Raw genomic sequence first — 18068 nt, 5'->3', positions numbered from 1 at the left:
GACGTCATGTACCCATGTGACTTTTTTTCTTATCAAAGGCAAAATTTCATTATTATCAGACTGTCAAAGCTGCTATTTTTCATTTAATGAACGTGCGGTATCTGTTCAGTTTAGATGCACTTATACACTACTGGTTCAATTTTTTCCTGAAAAGAAGTTTTTTAAAAGATGTCTCATGCTCACCGAGGCTGCATTTATTTGATCAAAAATACAATAAAACAGTAATACAGTGAAATATTATTACAAATAATTGTTGTTTTCTGTACAAAAAATAACTTGTATTTAAATATATTTTAAGATGTAATTTATTTCTGTGATCAGCAGCCATTACTTCAGTCCTCAGCATCAAATAACCCTTCCAAAAACATTCTAATATATTGATTTTTTGCTCAAGAAACATTTCTTATCAATGTTAAAAACAGTTTTGGCTGCTTAATATTTTTTGTGGAAACCATGATACATCTTTTCATGATTCTTTGATGAATAGAAAGTTCAAAAGAACTGCGTTTATTTAAAAAATAAATATTTTGTTAACATTATAAATGTCTTTACTATCACTGTTGACCAATTTAATGCATGCCTGCTGAATAAAAGTATTAATTTCTATGCAATTCTAATGTTATTTATTTTAAGCAGCGAAAAGAAGAGTGACTGATAAGCCTAAAATCATCATGTATTTTAAATTTTGTTTTTTTTGACTGCTGAATCTATCTGATGTGGTCACTTGGACATATAAACATTATGCCATGTGTATTGGTAACTTTTGCAAACTAATGAACAAGTGTTTGCTACTTAACCCTAAACCTCTACGCAGTGCTGGGACTTAACCTCAGCCAAAAACTCTATAGAGCGGACATCAGCACCAGCGGGGTCAAAGCCCCAGCATAAGCTCAGAGAGGTGAAAGGTCAGCATTAGCTTCAGTGTGGGGGCGCATAGGTCAACAGCAGGGTTGGGACAGGGTCAAGCGATACTGGCAGCCAGGCAAGGGCAAGCATGAGCTTTCAGAGGAGGTGCGCACAACCAGCGTGGCAGGATACACACCCCTACCCCCCAGCCCTTACCTTGAAGCTGCTGCTGTCAGGGACGGGGTAAATGTCAGGATAGGGCTGTCGATCAAAGACATGGTCCAATACCTCGAGCTGCTGTGGTGTAAAGAGTTCTCCTCGCATCTGCTTCCGCAGGAAGTCCCGCCCTGAATGGGCGTGGCCATTCGCCAATGGAGAATCCTGTAGAGCTGGAGAGAGATTCAAACAGATTTCATAAAGAAGCAATATAAAGTACAATGTAACATTTACAAAAGTAGGACATTTAAGAATAAGAGTGCTTATCACGCACAAGCATGGGTTTTAGATGTAGTGAAAATAACAGTAAACAAACTTCACTTGTTTGCAGTCAAACAGTAGTGTAGCAATTTATAAAGCACTGCTCACACAGAAGTCAGTTACAAACCAAGTGCAACAAAGTCATGTGACCAACTTGAAAATGAATAAAATCCACATGAGGAGCTTTTTGCGAGAAACTCCTGATGGCACGGATTCCAATGTGACTATTTCGCCCCCCAAATTTTGACCAGAAATGGTAATTTCATCATTGTTTAATTGTTAGTTCATGGTAGTTAACATATGGATGCTTCTTCAAATTCAGGCACGTTTATGTCCCAGGAGTTTATATTTTTTTTTAACAGATTTTAACTTTTTCTTTTTTCATTTACTTTTCAAATGGCTTTTATATCAAAACTTTATTGCTGGATGCTTTCCCCTGGCACAGAGTTTCAATATTAAAATATAACCTTAAAAAAATCATCATAAAAAATATTTTTAGAGCTATAATGTTCTTAACAAAAGTGGACATTTTTTGTAAATAAAAAAAACATAATGTCCTATGGGTGGGTTAGGGTTAGGGTTAGGGTTAGGGTTAGGGTTATCCACTTCAGTCTCATTTGTTGCAACATATTTTTGGGTATCTGAAACTCTATAGCGGCATACACTCTATAATCTAAAATAAGTTTGCAATCATTAAAAAAAAAGTACTATATTTGCCAAGTTAGCCATGTCACATGACCTACAGCATCAGTCACTTTACTGCCCAAAAATAATTATAATAATAGTGATTTATTTATTTTTGTCATCATGATTGTAAGGTTGGGTACGCATACTTTTCTGGAAACTAACACACACTCAGGCACACAAACACAGATTCCTGGACTTGCGTCCTCCTCTCTGAGTGAGGGTTAAGGCAACGCGTGAGTCAGTTATTACTGAGCTGTTGAGTTTCTGAAGAGACAATTATAAGAGCTGAGAAAGCTACAGCCCTCAAATGATTACAGGGAGAGAAAGAGAGAGAGAGAAAAAGAGATGAAAAAAGAAGAATAGAAACGAAAATCCCTGATATAGAGCCAATTCATTTCTTCAAAATGCCTCTGAGAGGTTATTCTAGGGAGTTAGAGTCAGAGGCCACAGCAATCCCCACAAGACGAGAAAGAGAGATACGGAGGGATAGAAGGATAAAATGACAGGCAGACAAAGCAGCTATCCAAACATTCCCTTTTCCTCCTTCATTTGAACACAGAAATCGATCCATTTGAATGTGAATTCAGATCTAGTTTACTGCCGTCTGCGGTTATTTAAAAGAAAGATCTGCTAGTCTCTGACTCGCTGATGGCGTGCAGGTCCCATGTGTCCCTAATACACCTCAGCACCAGGACTTACCTCAACAAAGCCTAAACGCTCTCTCTCTCACACACACACACAGGACACACAGAGAGTATATGATCTCCAGTGTTTTGACCCTCTTAATCCCAGCGGTCAGTGTGTCTGATAGAATTCAATTGATCAATCATGTCTGTGAGATGGCACCATTTCAGCAGGTTTATTGCTTTCCACTCTTCTCAAAGACTGTCCACTGACAGCACACACACACACAAAAGATGTCTGAAAGTGTGCATCAGTGCACATACCTTGGTTATAAAGAAAATGTCAGTTTGTAAACTGCCGTTCTCTTGAGTGTTTGTGTGCTTGTGTTTGTGTGCATGGTTGTTTATTTATGCATAAGTAGCGGCCAAAACACTCTGAAACCGTGAGTGAAAATGCATTTATTTTGCATTTTTCCAATTTGATACAACATTTGTTTTATGACAAATTGTGTTATAAGCTTAAAAATGTAATTTACATGAAATTCAGAAGTTCTTTGTAATTGGTTGTCCCCCTTTTCTTTCAAAGGCAGCAGCACAGTTGGCATGAATTGCTCAAGTTTGATCATGTTGATCATATGAATCTGCATATGGCCGTCTTTCACCCTTCGCTTAACACAAGTAAATGTGACTGTAAATTCCTATTATTTCAGCTTAAACTGCTGCTTCTTCAGATATCTTCAAACATCCAAATCCTTCTGGAATCACTTTAACTTGTGAAAACATAGTCATTGAGTGTCAGAACAATGTTATGGACTTTTTCCAGTCGTTATTATTACACAGATACGTGTTTATCTGTGACTTTTCATGCGTGTGTCATGCGTGTAACTCTTTCACACTCTCAGCCACCGTGTGTGAAATGCAATTTCAGACAGATCTGGAAGCCCACCGAGCCATATAACAGAAAAAAAGAGACACAAAAAAAAAAGATCACAAAAAAAAATATATTTCTCCAAAAATAAAAAAAAAACATACCATACCAGCATCACGTTTAACCAACCTTCAAGTTCCAAACCCCCCAAAACAAACCACATGCACACAAACAGACTTATTGGTCTTGGATATTCAGATGTTGGCCAGTGTTTCTCTGGCCTTTTGTCTTTCAGACTCTGAACCTGCTTTAGGGAACCACTCTCTGTAACCAGACACAATACAGACCAGCTGCATTCAGGGTTAACCCCACTATTCACACACACACACACACACACACACACACACACACACACACACACACACACACACACACACACACAGAAGGAGAGCGGAGGAGAGGCATCTTCCTTGCTTCAAAAGCAGAGACAATAGCAACAATGAGATCACCGTTGTGCCCCTCTGTCTCTTTCCGTCTTCCTCTCTCTTTCTCTCAGGGGTGAGTTTGAAGGTTTTTTGGGAGCAGAGAAAACTGCTCGGTGGATTCCTTGTGCACTTGATACACGTGTGTGTGTGTGTGTGTGTGTGTGTGTGTGTGTGTGTGTGTGTGTGTGTGTGTTTCAACCTTGACAGATCAAAGTACGAGTCTCTGAAAGGGGGATACCAACCTTTAACAAATCCCACTGTTATCATCTATCCCCTATCCTCCCTCCCTCTCTCTCTCTCTTTCTCTTGCTCCACCTCTCTTTCACAATCCCCACCTTATTAAAAATTTCCTCTATATTCCATTCAGAATATTCCACAGAATGAATGAGATAAAAATGACTGCAATAAAACTGGACGAGAAGTGAATGACATCTGTCCTGATGATGTCCACTGTGGATACAAACATCCAGGTCTTGTTTGAATTTAACAGAATAACCAATATTAATTTGTATTTTTTTTTTCTTCATGTTTTTGAAGCTGTTACCTTAAAGAAAGGTTTCTTTATTGTTTCAGGGCGCAAAGAGAACATTGTCCGACCCCTCTGGCCTGTACCACAGGCCTCCTGTCTTTCTTTATTCTGTTTCTCCTTTCCTCCACTCCTCCCCTCGTCCGTTCCTCCTCCGTTCAGAGACAATGGACAGACACAATGCTTCTGTTCTAGAGGCCCCACAAGTCAAGTTCTCTCTTTCAGATCACTTCCCCTGGGTCAAAGGGCATCAGTGGGCTTCCCCCAAACACACACACACACACACACACACACACACACTAAGCCATCCGAAGCCTCTGTTACTTCTTTTCCTGCTTGTGTGCAGCTGAAAATCATAGTGTCTTGCTTCACTAAACATGCATTTTGTCTCCCTCTCCCTTTCTGAAAGCATTGCCACTCAGCACAGAAATTCCTAGTATTACATAGATGCAATTTACCTAACTATTTGAAAAATGTCTTTATTTAATTTCTTAGTTTCTTTGAACTGGGTTTTGATACAAATTTCTCAATTTGATTCCGATTCACAAGCTCAAGGTTTAATTGAAATTAATTTGGGTTTAAGTTATAATGCCCATATATCACACACATGAAACAAATTCTCTCTTTGCTAATAATGTAGTGTTACATACTAATTCAAATTAATCATTTATCTTTTATTCATAAAAACTGTTCATTGAAAGAACTAGTCATTCATTTTTGTATTTGAGCTACACTGGCAGTGCTGTTGGTTTTTGATTCACTAAAAAGAAACGGACTCACAGAGTCTTTCGCTCCAGGAATCATCTACACGGGTTGTGCTGTATGTTTTTGATTCACTAAAGAGAACCAGCTTATAAGCTTATTACTCATCCGCTGCAAGAATCATATACACTAGTCACACTGTATATTTTTGAATCATGGTAAGAATCAGTCTTCACAGGTTGCACTGTATGTTTTTGATTCACTAAAAGCTGCTCATGAAAGTTATTTGTTGCAGGAACTTTTGCTGTAAATCTGCTGAAGAGGTCCTGAAAAAAATCCCTATTTTTGTCCATCCTACTCTTTCCCGTGCTCACAAAATCGTGCACAGTCTGCACACTCCTTAACGTGCCTTATGCTTTTTAAAATTTGCAAGCGGTGTAGGCTACTGTAGCTGCCAAAACTATCGCTCATGTTACTTTATGCCTTCAGCAAACCCATGAGAACGTCCCTCGCTGCGAGTGCAGACACGCTCACATACTGCAAAACATCACAGCACTGACCACCCGCAGTTTCACCATGTCAATTAAACACACATATTCATTTAGTCACCCCTCCCTCTCTGCTGGATGTGATGTGTTGCATTAATTACAGTGGCAGACGTCGGCCTAATTGGAGCTTGGATGAACGTTGATGTGTGTGTGTGTGTGTGTGTGTTTTATTCATTGTGTGTGTGTGTGTGTGTGTGTTGTGTGTGTGTGTGTGTGTGGTGTGTGTGTTGTGTGTGTGTGTGTGTTTTTTTTTTTTTTTTGTGTTAAATAAATTATGTTTCTTTGCATCTATAGTTATGCATGTTGTTAATTTTACCTTTAGTATTATTGTATTATATTACATATCACATTACAGCATACACTACTAAATTTTTTTTTAATTTTCATAGTAAAAGACTAGCAATCCTGTGGTAAAAGCCTGTCAGTTGGATAACAGCAAATTCCTTTACTATATATGGTGAAAAACTGTAATAGATCTAACAAGGCATTTTAAGTAATTTTACAGTAAAATCCTGTAAAATGCTCAGACTTTGGAAAAGTCTTTGTAAAAAATTAAGTTATCTTTTAATTTGCAGTAAAAAAAAAAATGTTAACTGATATTCTCACAATGCATGAGAATTTTAAACAATTATGTTTCCTGTTATTTTTTGATTTCAGTTATGTACATTTGAGTTTTGTGTTACGTCTTATGTTGTTTAGTTAATGTTTATTGCATTACTTTAGTGTCAGTGTATTACCATGATGGTGTTTTGTATTTTGTACATGAGACCTCAACTGTATATCAGAATATACTCTTAACTTGTGATGAAATCTAATTTATCATTTGTCTCTCTTACCACCTATATCATTATGGAGGCTATCAGTATATTTTACAGATTAGTAAGATCTAATATTAACAGTACATCAGTTAATTAAATTTTTACTGTTTTTACTGTAAATGTAAGTTCAGTCCATTTAACCCTTAAATGATGGTACCATTTTACAGTAAGGTTCTAGCAACCGCAGCTGCTGTTTTTGTTTTTTGTTTTTTTACCATAAATTCACGTTTTTGTTTTGTTTTGGGGTTTTTTGACAGTGTATAGCTGTCAAAACATTTATTCTTTATATTTACATATAACTACATATATTAGTTGCTAAAATTATACACTGTAAAAAAGAAATCCATAAAAATAGGGCACAACATATTGTATTAATATGAATAATTTTTTTGTATTTATTTTTTACTGGTGTAAAATAAATATATATATATATATATATATATATATATATATATATATATATATATATATATATATTCAGTTTCAGTTATTTTAGTACCAAGTTTTAGTAACAAAACTCTTTTTTTATGGTTTTAATTTTAATTTCAATTTTTATTTTTATCTATAAAAACCCTGGGCAGCAAACAGAAAGGAATATTTTATTATTGACGTCTGGTGTTTTATAAGTCATATTGTGTGTGTGAGTTTGTGCGTGTGTGAGAGACATCTGGAGTTCCCTCATGTACTGCAGGGGTCTGCCAAGCAATGGCTTTTTAATAGACACATGTGCGCAAACACACACGCATGCACACATCCACAAGCACATGCTGTGGCTCCCCTGGATAGAGCTGTTTATCTAAGACATGCCAGCGGTGTCCGATCCCCCTCCTGCTCTGATGCATCTGTCAATGTTCAGCGACTTCCATCTGTGCTTGTGTGCATGTGTGTGTACAGTGAAATGATTTTGTGCATAGGAATGAAAGAAAGAAGGAAGAACGATGAATACAGGATGTAATTGATTTTTTCGTTCTGTAATTGCTTGTAGACAGAATGTCTCATTAGTTACTAAATGTCCTGCATGTAATAAACTCGCTCTGCGATGCAACAGCATTAATAACACTTGAGGCTAAGATTAGACTGAGTTTGGTGGAGAATTAAACGCTCAAAACCGAGGCCTTTTCAGTTCACCAAAACAAAGCACACATATAGACCTACTTTCATCTCTCTTCCGCTTGCTTGCATCGGCAGGTGAGCTGATTCCCAGAATTCCACTGATGGAGTAGGAGGAGCCTGCAGCGTCGCTGGTTACTGCCGATACCTGGGTCACTGCCACTGTAGAGGCTAGAAAGTTACAGAGAGGTAATGAAAATCCCAAATACCCTAAAACATACATGAACGTTGGATATCATTATTGCTGCTCATTGCACTGACAGGAAATTCGCTTTGGACTATATATAAGATGACAATTTGGAGTGTCCATGATGAAGAAAAATCTTTAAAAAAATAAGTTTAAAATGCTTACACCTTGTGTTTGCAATATTTTTCCAAGCTAAATATCATGAATAAATATTATGATTAATTAAATAATTAATAGCATTCTACAACCTAAACTAATCTTGCCTAAGCTATAAACTTTAACACACTTTTCTAATGTTCTGCAGGGGTTCTTTCTATGATATCTTTTCCTGTTTTAAGATTTTTGCCTGCATGTTGGTTGAACCTATGTGTGTTTTTATGTGTGTTTTTTATATTAAAAAGCTGTGAGGCAGTTTTGTGATTTAAAAAAAAAAAGATAATAATTATGAACTTATGGCAAAATACTTAAAGGGATAGTTTGGGTTCCCAATGACTATAAAATAAAATAAAATAAAATAAAATAAAATAAAATAAAATAAAATAAAATAAAATAAATAAAATAAAATAAAAAAAAATAAAAAATATTTTATTTGTTTACAATAAAATAAAATAAAAATAAAATAAAATAAAATAAAATAAAATAAAATAAAATAAAATAAAATAAAATAAAAAAAAAAAATGCTAACTGAAAATGTTTGGTTACCACCATTCTTCATCTTGTAATCATTCTAATATTATTTTGTGTTCCAAAGAAGAAAATAAGTCAAATTTGGAACAACATGAGGGTAAGTAATAACAGAATGAACAATTTTGCATTAACTATCCCTTTAATAAAGTTTTATTTTCAAGGCTTTTAATTTATATAAATATATATATATATATATATATATATATATATATATAATGTGTGTGTGTGTGTGTGTGTGTGTGTGTGTGTGTGTGTGTGTGAGTGTGTGTGTGTGTGTGTGTGTGTGTGTGTGTGTGTGTGTGTATTTTTTTATTTTTTTATTTTTTTCAGTAGTTGTCTTCCACTTTTTATTCCATTTTAGTCATGCCAAAGAGCTTTCACCAAAAACCGGCTGTCACTCAATTTTGGCAACGTGTTGCCGCCCAAGGATAAGAGGCTAACAAGCTAACAGCTTTTCGACATGTCTGGCTGTCTGTGAGGTCTTGGCGGTAGGGGACGAGGCCATAAAGTCTTCTCTTTGTCAACCCTTCATTCTTTCTCTCTCCTCTTTATCTCACTTCCTGTCAGCTGACGTACAGCCTGAGTGACAGTACAGTGGCCCCAAGGGGACACTAAGGTGTAGAGATGAGGCTAATCCCACATCCCAACAGACTGTGCTAAAATAGAGAAAGTGGGGAAAAAAGAAAACAAATCGCTCGGTGAAAAGATAAACGTCTTTGCTCACCCCCACTCTCGTTTGCTAACCAGGTGGAAAATGTAATGAATGCATATCCCTCCATTTTTTACTCTCGATTTATCGTTTCAGTTATCTGATTCTCGTATTCTTTTGCACTTTTTTTCTCCTCACGTCGAGGAATGGAAACCCTAAGCGAACGCTTTATATTCGAAATCCCTAAATTTCAATTTTCCGCCTGAGTATGAGAAGTATTTATCATCATAATCTGAGGGAGACGGAGAACTGGCGAGCGTTGTGCGTGCAAAATTAATTTAGATTAAGCAGAGGTGTGCGATTATGAAGATTACTGACAGTGAGACAAGCGCAGTTCAATACTTTATTAACTACCGAAATCTCAGATCAGTTTTGGAGATTCTCCTTCGGTTTTTGGGGGCTGCATTGGAGTCTCAGAGCAGCAGTCTTAGATTCAAGAATTTAATCAAATGTTAAAGAATGGGGAGATCGAAATGTACAGTAAATGTTTAAAAATCACAGCCCCCCTCAATGTCTATGATAGATACAGCCCTGCTTACATAAGTGTTACAGGGTAACTGATATACTGCAACCTTCTGGAAATAAATGTTCCTGTTAAAAAAAAATGAAAGGAAATGAAAGGAAAATTAGTATTTTTCTTTAGGTCTTCTGATTCTCAGTTTTTTATTAGATCTCAGCAATATACTAAACTGCTTAGATTTGATCATTTATTTATCAGAAAAACAATAAAAACAGTAGTGTTGTCAAATAGTATTACAGTTTAAAAGAAATGTTTTCTATTTTAGTTTATTTTAAAATTTAATTTACTTTTGTGATGCCAAGCTGTATTTTCAGCATCATTACTCCAGTCTTCAGAGTCACATGATCTTCAGAAATCATTCTAATATGTTGATTTGCTGCTCAAGAAACAGTTCAGACTTTTATAAATGTAAAAAAAAAGTTGTGTTGCACAATATGTTTGTAGAAAACTTGATACGTTTTTTCAGGATTCTTTGATGAATGGATGAATAGATCAATAGAATCTATTTTACTGTCACTTTTGATCAATTTAATGTATCTTTGCTGAATAAAAGTATTTCTTAAAAAAAACCTTACTGACCCCAAAACTTTGACCCGTAGTGTCAACACTTTTTTTTTCTTCAGAAGCTCAGTTTCTATGTTGCATTTTGAGAATTAAGGTTTTGTATTTTGTGTAGTTTGAAATATGACAAAAGTTGACGTGAACTTGACTCTTACCTAAGTTATGGGCAGAGACAGCTCCTGATTGGCCCGGTGGTTGCTGGACTTTAGTGCGAATGATCCTGCAGCAAAGTAAGAGCAAACAGGCATCATCATGTGTGTACGGATTTACCATGCGAGGTGCTATGTGTGGAGGTGTGTGGGTATTGTATATGCTTTAATATAAATATACAAGCATGTGAAGTGTGTGTGTGTGTGTGTGTGTGTGTGTGTGTGTGTGTGTGTGTGTGTGTGTGTGTGTGTGTGTGTGTGTGTGTGTGTGTGTGTGTGTGTGTGTGTGCGTGTGTGTGCGAGTGTGTGTGTATTCGCGTGTGTGTGCGCACATGTGTGTGTTTGTGCGCGTGTGTGTTTGTGCGCACGTGTGTGTGTGTGTGTGTGTGTGTGTGTGTGTGTGTGTGTGCATGTGTGTATTTGTGCGCGCGCACGTGTGTGTGTGTGTATGTGTATGTGTGTGAAGTGGCTCATGCAGGCTGACATGGCAGCAGAGTCTCACACTTCCTGCATGGCTGCTCAAGCAAAGCACCTTTCCCCTCTCCTCCTCATCCCTCTCCCTCTCTCTCTCCCTCCCTCTCTCTCTCTCTCTCTCTTTCTCTCTTGCTCTCTCTCTCTGAGAAAGGTTGTCACTGTACACATGCTGTTGAACCTGTGAGCTGGACACTGTTCATGAATATGTGTCTCTTTTTCCCGTTGTTTACCTTTATCCACGTCTCTCTCCACCATTCTTTCGTTCTCTTATCCGTGCATTGCTCTGTCCCTTTTCTAATCTACTGATCAGCTTGTTCTCAAAAACTTAATGGTTTGTGCACATATACAGTACCATCCAAATCCGGACATTTTTACATGTTTTTGAAAGTCTCTTATGCTCACCAAGGATGCATTTATTTGGGAGGAAAAAATACAGTAAAAACAAATCTGTAATATTGTCAAATATTATTAAAATTTAAAACAGCTGTTTTCTTTTTGAATATATTGTAAAATGTAATTTATTTCTGTGATCAAAGCTGAATTTTCAGCATCATTGCTCCAGTCTTCAGAGTCACATGATCTTCAGAAATCATTCTAATATGCTGATTTGCTGCTCAAGAAACTTTTATTATTATCAGTGTGGAAAAAAATTATGCTGCTTCATATTTTTGTGGAAGCTACATTTTAGTCAGGATTCTTTCATCAATAGAAAGATAAAAAGATTTTTTTTTCCAGTAAATTACTTTACTTGTCCTTTATCTTCCAGATAAAAATAAATAAATAAATCTTCCCGACCCCAAACTTTTGAAAAGTAGTGTACACAAGTAAACTTCATGCACACACTCTAAACTATTTTAGAGTGAATTATTAATCTAAAAAAAGTTAAATCTTCCACTGACACTGTGAAAAAATCAAGTAGACAGAAATGTTTGTGTCGGGTTAAATGGCAGATCTTTCCAGTGCACACACACATACACACACCTGTTGATTGAGCTGACGCTGGGCACGCTGTCATTGTCACACACTCTCTCTGCCAGCAGTCTGTCTCGGATCTCCCAGGCAAACATGGTGGGGTTTTGGCGTTTGTAATCAGCGATTTTGTCCACGACTTTGGGTGTAGCAACCTTTGGTTTGGAGCCTCCGATCACCCCTGGTCTGATGCTGCCTGTCTCATAATACCTGAGGACAGAGAGATGGAGAGCTGTATGTCACCAGGCAAGATATAATAGTAGTGTACATTATGATATACATTTTGCTCTTGCTGGTGTTTTATAAAGCATATAAGGTTATGCATTGTAGTGATTTTTTTTACCACGGTTAAGGTGGTTTTAGGTGCTCTGATTCATCTCTGGTGTGTCTAACTGCTTTAGTTTAGTTAAGGTTCAATACACAAACATAAACCAAAAGCAAGCTCAGACAGCACAGGCATGAAATGCACAACAAAATGAAGGTGTAGAAAATTCCCTCATTAACAAGAGAGCAGAGTTAGTCATACGCCTTATTTACACAAACCTCACTTGCAGCCCACATATTAGTGTGTTTTCTGCCTGAGCAGTAAGAGGGAGGGAAGACATTACCACACAAACACACACACACACACACACACCGAGCGCCACAGTAACGGTTGAGTGAGTTGGACCTGGGGGAAGAGGGTTGAGGCAAAGGAGAACAATGGGAAACACATTTTTTTGATATAGCTAAAGGCTCTAGCACTAATCCACACCTTTATCCATTCAAATTCCGTCCTCCCCATTAACCCCTTCCTCCCTCTCCTCCTCTCTTTCCTGCTCTCTCTCTCCCTCTCTCTGTCCTTCCAGCCATCCCTCTCTCCTCGGGAGACGCATGGTGCCAGTGTCATTTTGATGCAAATGTAAAATGTGATGAATCTTTTCTTTTTCATCCGAGAATGACAGAAAGAAACGACGGCGCTTTGACTTTGTCTTCGGTGCGAGAATTTGAGAATTTTTGAATTTGAACGTGTCGTCTTTGAAGGAAGGTGCTGAGTTAGCCTCGAGTTGAACCGCCGGCAGAGGAATATCAAGCGAACGGACAGCATTCATCAGTGTATGGATATTTCAGAAATTGATATTTATTATGGATTAAGTTGACTTGATGAAAGAACGGAAGGAGGATTGGAAAGCATTTAAAGGCAAGACTCCGAACACATACTGGCCCCACTGTTTGAATGCAATAGAGGACATTAAGCTGGTTTCCCAGGTAAAGACTAAGCCTAGTTGTGGACAAAATAGCACGGGCAATAGATGTTCTCCATTCAAAATTCTTCTCAGTCTGAGACTAGACAAACTCTGTGTGTGGGAATTAATCCATGGTGTCCGATAGCGCAGACTACAAACACATTTCAACAGCATTACATTGCCAAAACATTGCTCTATGAAATAATCATATAATAGCTCAAGATATCATTTGACCTCTTTACTAAGACGTGAAATGTAAAGAATGTCTAGTCACATGTTTGCCAATAGTTACAAGACTCATTGTCTCTTAAATATAATATAGTACAACTCAAATGCTAATCTATGATTACATCTTAAGAAAAAAGTGCTACACTATTATTTTTATAATTAAAAGATGTCTCTAATATTTGTAAATATCATTACAATTTTATTTTAAAAATACTATATATATATATATATATATATATATATATATATATATATATATATATATATATTTTTTTTTTTTTTTTTTTTTTTTTTTTGCTTCTGAAAATTCAGCTTTCCCAAGTCTTCAGTGTGTGATCCTTCAGAAATCATTTTAATATAGTGGTGCTCAAGAAAGATACATTGTTATCAGGATACATTATTATCAATACTGAAAAATATTTTTTTGGAAACCATGATACATTTTGTCAGGATTCTTTGATGAATAGGAGTTAAATAGAAAAGCATTTCTTTTAAATTAATTTTTTTTAACATTAGAAATGTCTTTACTCTGACTTTTGATCAATTTAATGTGTCCTTGCTGAATAAAACATTTAAAAAAAAAATAAAAATAATTAATTAAATTAATGACCCAAAACTTTTGAATGTTAGCATATGAAATAATAGTTTAAATAATATATCAATGTTTTAAATAATATATACAGCACTAGAATATGGAAGTAATACAGTCCACACAATTAAGTAATGTGCTACTACTGTGACATGTATCATAGTAATACTATTTTTATTACATGCTTTATGCAAGGTACTTCTCTTAAAAAAAAAAAAAAATGTACTTCTACACATTTCTTGATGATAAGCAGAACTCACCTGCCCAGAATCTTGCTGACGCAGCCGTGGCTGACCCGGAGCTGGCGGGAGATGTCACACGGACGTACGCCCTGATGGGCCAACTCCACTATCCTCTGCCTCACCACGTCAGGCAAGGGCCGCCCGTTCACAAACACCCCACCCAGCTGATTCACCCCTCCATGCCCTGCAGACACAAACATTAATAAAAGGAACCTGAACAAATCATTTCTTCCTTAAATACAGAAGCTGACACATGGTGGGCAAAAAAGCGTTGCTGTCCCATTTTCGTGTGTGTGTCTTTGACCTGAAGGTTACCATTATGCAGTCTCTTCCTGTCCTCTTATCATATCATATCTGCCCCTGGTGGTCACCTAGAGAACTGCACATGACCTCTTCACTCTAGTTAGTATTTGTATATGTGTGTCTGTCTATAATCGTTGTTGTCTGTCTTTTTGCACAGTGGGTGGTGGGCTGGACCTCCTTGGTGGGCTTAGACTTTTGGATACCGATTTTGTATCATTCTTGTACTATATATATATATATATATATATATATATATATATATATATATATATATATATATATATATATATATATCATTAGAAATTCAGTATCTTATCACCATTTCAGTGCAGAAGTCTATGTGGTAATCCAGTCAATCGGTCATATTAACATACTGATTGCTTCAGAAGGGGAACACACAAACACACATTTACACACACAAAAGAACTGGGGGGTATCTGTTAATCCAAGCTACAGGGTAATGGATCTTAAATACATCCGAGAAGGCAATATCAAACAGACCTAACTGGCCTTGTATGCCCATCACTAAATACATAAATTCAGCTAACGGAAAATTAAAACCCAGCGACATGTCATTTTCATTCTCTCAAGGGAGTGGGCTGAAGAAGGGGAAAAAAGGAAGGAGCTTTTCCTATTAAATAAAAACCATTTAGTGAGTGATTTGAGCTTTTAGATTTCTGAGAGGTAAAACTTTACTTTTTTTTATGCATTTCGTTTTCAGTTTCATATAGCCTCTTTTCCCTTACTATTAATGTTTTAGTTTCCTTTTCTCTTTTCTTTCTTTCTTCTGTGTCTTTCAGTTACAGCTGATTATTCGAACATGAGCAAAGTGATGAAGTTATGAAGTCATTGATTTTTAAAGATGTGCATTAAAAATTAGGTATGCAAACATGTTTTTAAGATCACCTCATTTGTAAGTCCTTTGATAAAAGTTTCTGTTAAATTAATAAAATATTTAAAACAGCTTTTTTTTTTTTTTTTACTTAATCACATGTTTAAATGAGAGAAACTATTTTTTGTATCTACAAAAGAAACACACAGTGAAATACATCAAACTGAGTTGAAACTTGAGTATAAAATGTTTCTTCCTCAGGCAGAGCTTAAAATTCCTCACTCTGAATTTTTAAATCAATTTACCTTCAGTTTATCTTATCTATTTCTAAACTAACTCTTAAAGCTAGTTTTGGTTTTACCAGCACTGATTTACAGTTACAAAGCATGCATACAATTTAATTATGCATAGAGCAAGTTTGTGTTTGAGTGTGCATGGGAGAGTAAGTGTGTGTGTGTTTGTTCGAATATAAGTGTGTGTCACAGAGAGAGAAAAGGCTGCATTATTAAGGATTATCCAAAACAAGCTATTCAGATGTGATCTGACCAAGACTTTTCCCCGTTTCTTCTGCAAATACGGCTGGCTTATAAATCGAAGTGTTCCTAGAGCTTTGATTGATTTCGAGGCAGGTTCCGTTTAGAAATAGCGAGAGCGGCTGAAAGACATTCATGCTCCCCCATCCAGAAAATAAACCCGATTAGAGACGCTGCTCCATTACGATGCGCTATCGGCCGCTGCGATTAAACCGCTCCAAACAGAGCGAACCGAACGCAGCAGAGCGACGTGACATCAGGCGTGCTTTAACAAACACACTCGTGCAGAGAAAAAAAGAAGAAAGAATCGGGGGACTACCTTCAGTCATGCAGGATAAATTCAGTGTTTTCGGAAAAGAATGCAGCATTTGAAATTATAATCACAGATACTCATTTTCATTTTTAAAATGTAAATATGATCTTGTATAGAAAAAAAAAAACATATTAAAGTAATAAATATGAAGTAGGCTACCGTTGAGTACAAGCGTTGAGGAATGCTGGATTTAAAAAAAAAGTTTTAAGGAGACCATTTTTATTCATAATTTGCTTATAAACTTGCAGGCTATGCAGATCATATTATGACAGATTAATTGTTATTTTGTCATATGGCTTACTCAAGTTAATCACGTAGCTTATTATAATTAATGCCACATTGAAAATGCCTATTGATTTTTGAGACATTTAGCATAATTTACAAAAAAAAAAGTAGCTTATTATTTAAAAAAAAAAAATAAAAATACTGATAGTTTTTAACAGGCGACAAGCAGGGAAACTCAAGAGCACAGAAAGAGAACAATATGACACTTCTCATATATATATATATATATATATATATATATATATATATATATATATATATCTTAGCATAATGTTAAAAGCTCTACTTCTAAATCCAACTGAAATAGTTAACAATAAATATTTGACAGTAAATATTTGTTCACATCTTACATTTAAATAAGAACAGATAAATCACTGTTAGAAATCTCCCGAAAAATTTATGTATTATATTAGTCTGCATTTGTCGTTTATGTTAATTTAGCATAAAACTGTAACAAATTTAGAAGGCCAACTTGTGGTTAAATATAGGCTCTATAATAACTTAAAATGTACAAGAGTTTTTAAAACCTGCAAAGTCTTATTAATAGCCTACTCAAAGATGAGTATGAGTTTAAAACATCCTAAAGTCTTCTTGATCTCTGTTTCTTGCCTAAAAGTCTCGCAGGTTCGTGTCACAGTCCATTCTTAAGGCTTGCACCGTTTGACATGTTCGGTGTAATCGTTTTACCCGCGGATTGGGTTGAGATATTGTGACGGAGAGGAAACGTGATTCGTTCTAGCTTCTGAAATGTGTATACGTCTAATCCACCGTTTCATTCACCGTGCCAATAGATGTCATTTCACACAGATGTGCGTGTGCTGGTGCGCGCATATTTGAGTTTTGCGGTGGCTTGGCGTATGAGGTTTTTATTCATCGATGAGAAAGAAGACTGCAAGAGAAAGAAAGAATGAGCGAGAGAGCGAATGAGAGAGAGAGAGAGAGAGAGAGAGAGAGAGAGAGAGAGGTCACAATTGTATTTTCCGGGTGCATAATGTGTGATTGGCAGCTCTTGGTTTTGGTAACAAAGACTCTGGGATTTTCAGTTTTCAAACAATTTTTCCTTACAAATTGAGGACATATGCACATATTTTTTTCATAAATAATTTATAAAGATTTTTATGAATTATTACAATATTTTTTTAATTCTAATGCATGTCTTGCACACTCAAAATGCCCATTCGTAATGATTTAAAGTGTGTAAGCTGTTGTTGTTTGCGCGCTGGCGGCAAAAAGAACAAGAAATAAACAGAGTGAAAGAGAAAAGGGGCCCTTAACGCTGATATCTTTGGGGACCACCGGGGTCCGCCATGTCACGAATGAGTGAGCACACATCTCTCCGCAACAGTGAGCAACTTCAGCTTTCGTTTTTAGTCTCACAAGTGGCCTGTTTACAGCCACCCTCAAGCAAAGTAATTTAAAGGTTACGGGCCTGTGTGCCATATTCTCAGCTGCGGTTCAAGTTCAGTTTGTGTGCGCTGGCTGCTGGCCTTGGCCGCGATCTCTTCCCCCCTCTCTTTCCCCCAGGGATTGTCAAACAGACGGCTGAAGCTCTAACAAAGCAACCCAGTCTT

General features: G+C 36.4%; 1 protein-coding gene across 3 annotated transcripts in view; it reads right to left on the bottom strand.

The window, feature by feature from the left end:
• The window catches only part of LOC109110053 (paired box protein Pax-5), a 48583-nt gene that overhangs the window by 25380 nt on the left and 5135 nt on the right, over positions 1-18068 (bottom strand). For 2 of the 3 annotated variants that reach the window (XM_042711174.1, XM_042711241.1), the window contains exons 2-6: positions 14250-14415; positions 11959-12156; positions 10510-10574; positions 7736-7861; positions 1063-1235 (exon numbers count right to left, since the gene is read on the bottom strand). In XM_042711174.1, coding sequence (XP_042567108.1) covers positions 1063-1235; positions 7736-7861; positions 10510-10574; positions 11959-12156; positions 14250-14415 — 728 coding nt within the window. The remainder of the gene's footprint in view (positions 1-1062; positions 1236-7735; positions 7862-10509; positions 10575-11958; positions 12157-14249; positions 14416-18068) is intronic. The other variant, XM_042711316.1, reaches the window with a different exon arrangement.

This window comes from Cyprinus carpio, chromosome A1, assembly GCF_018340385.1.
Source record: "Cyprinus carpio isolate SPL01 chromosome A1, ASM1834038v1, whole genome shotgun sequence".
Taxonomy (NCBI): Eukaryota; Metazoa; Chordata; class Actinopteri; order Cypriniformes; family Cyprinidae; genus Cyprinus; species Cyprinus carpio.
This window is presented reverse-complemented; position numbering and strand designations above follow the sequence as displayed.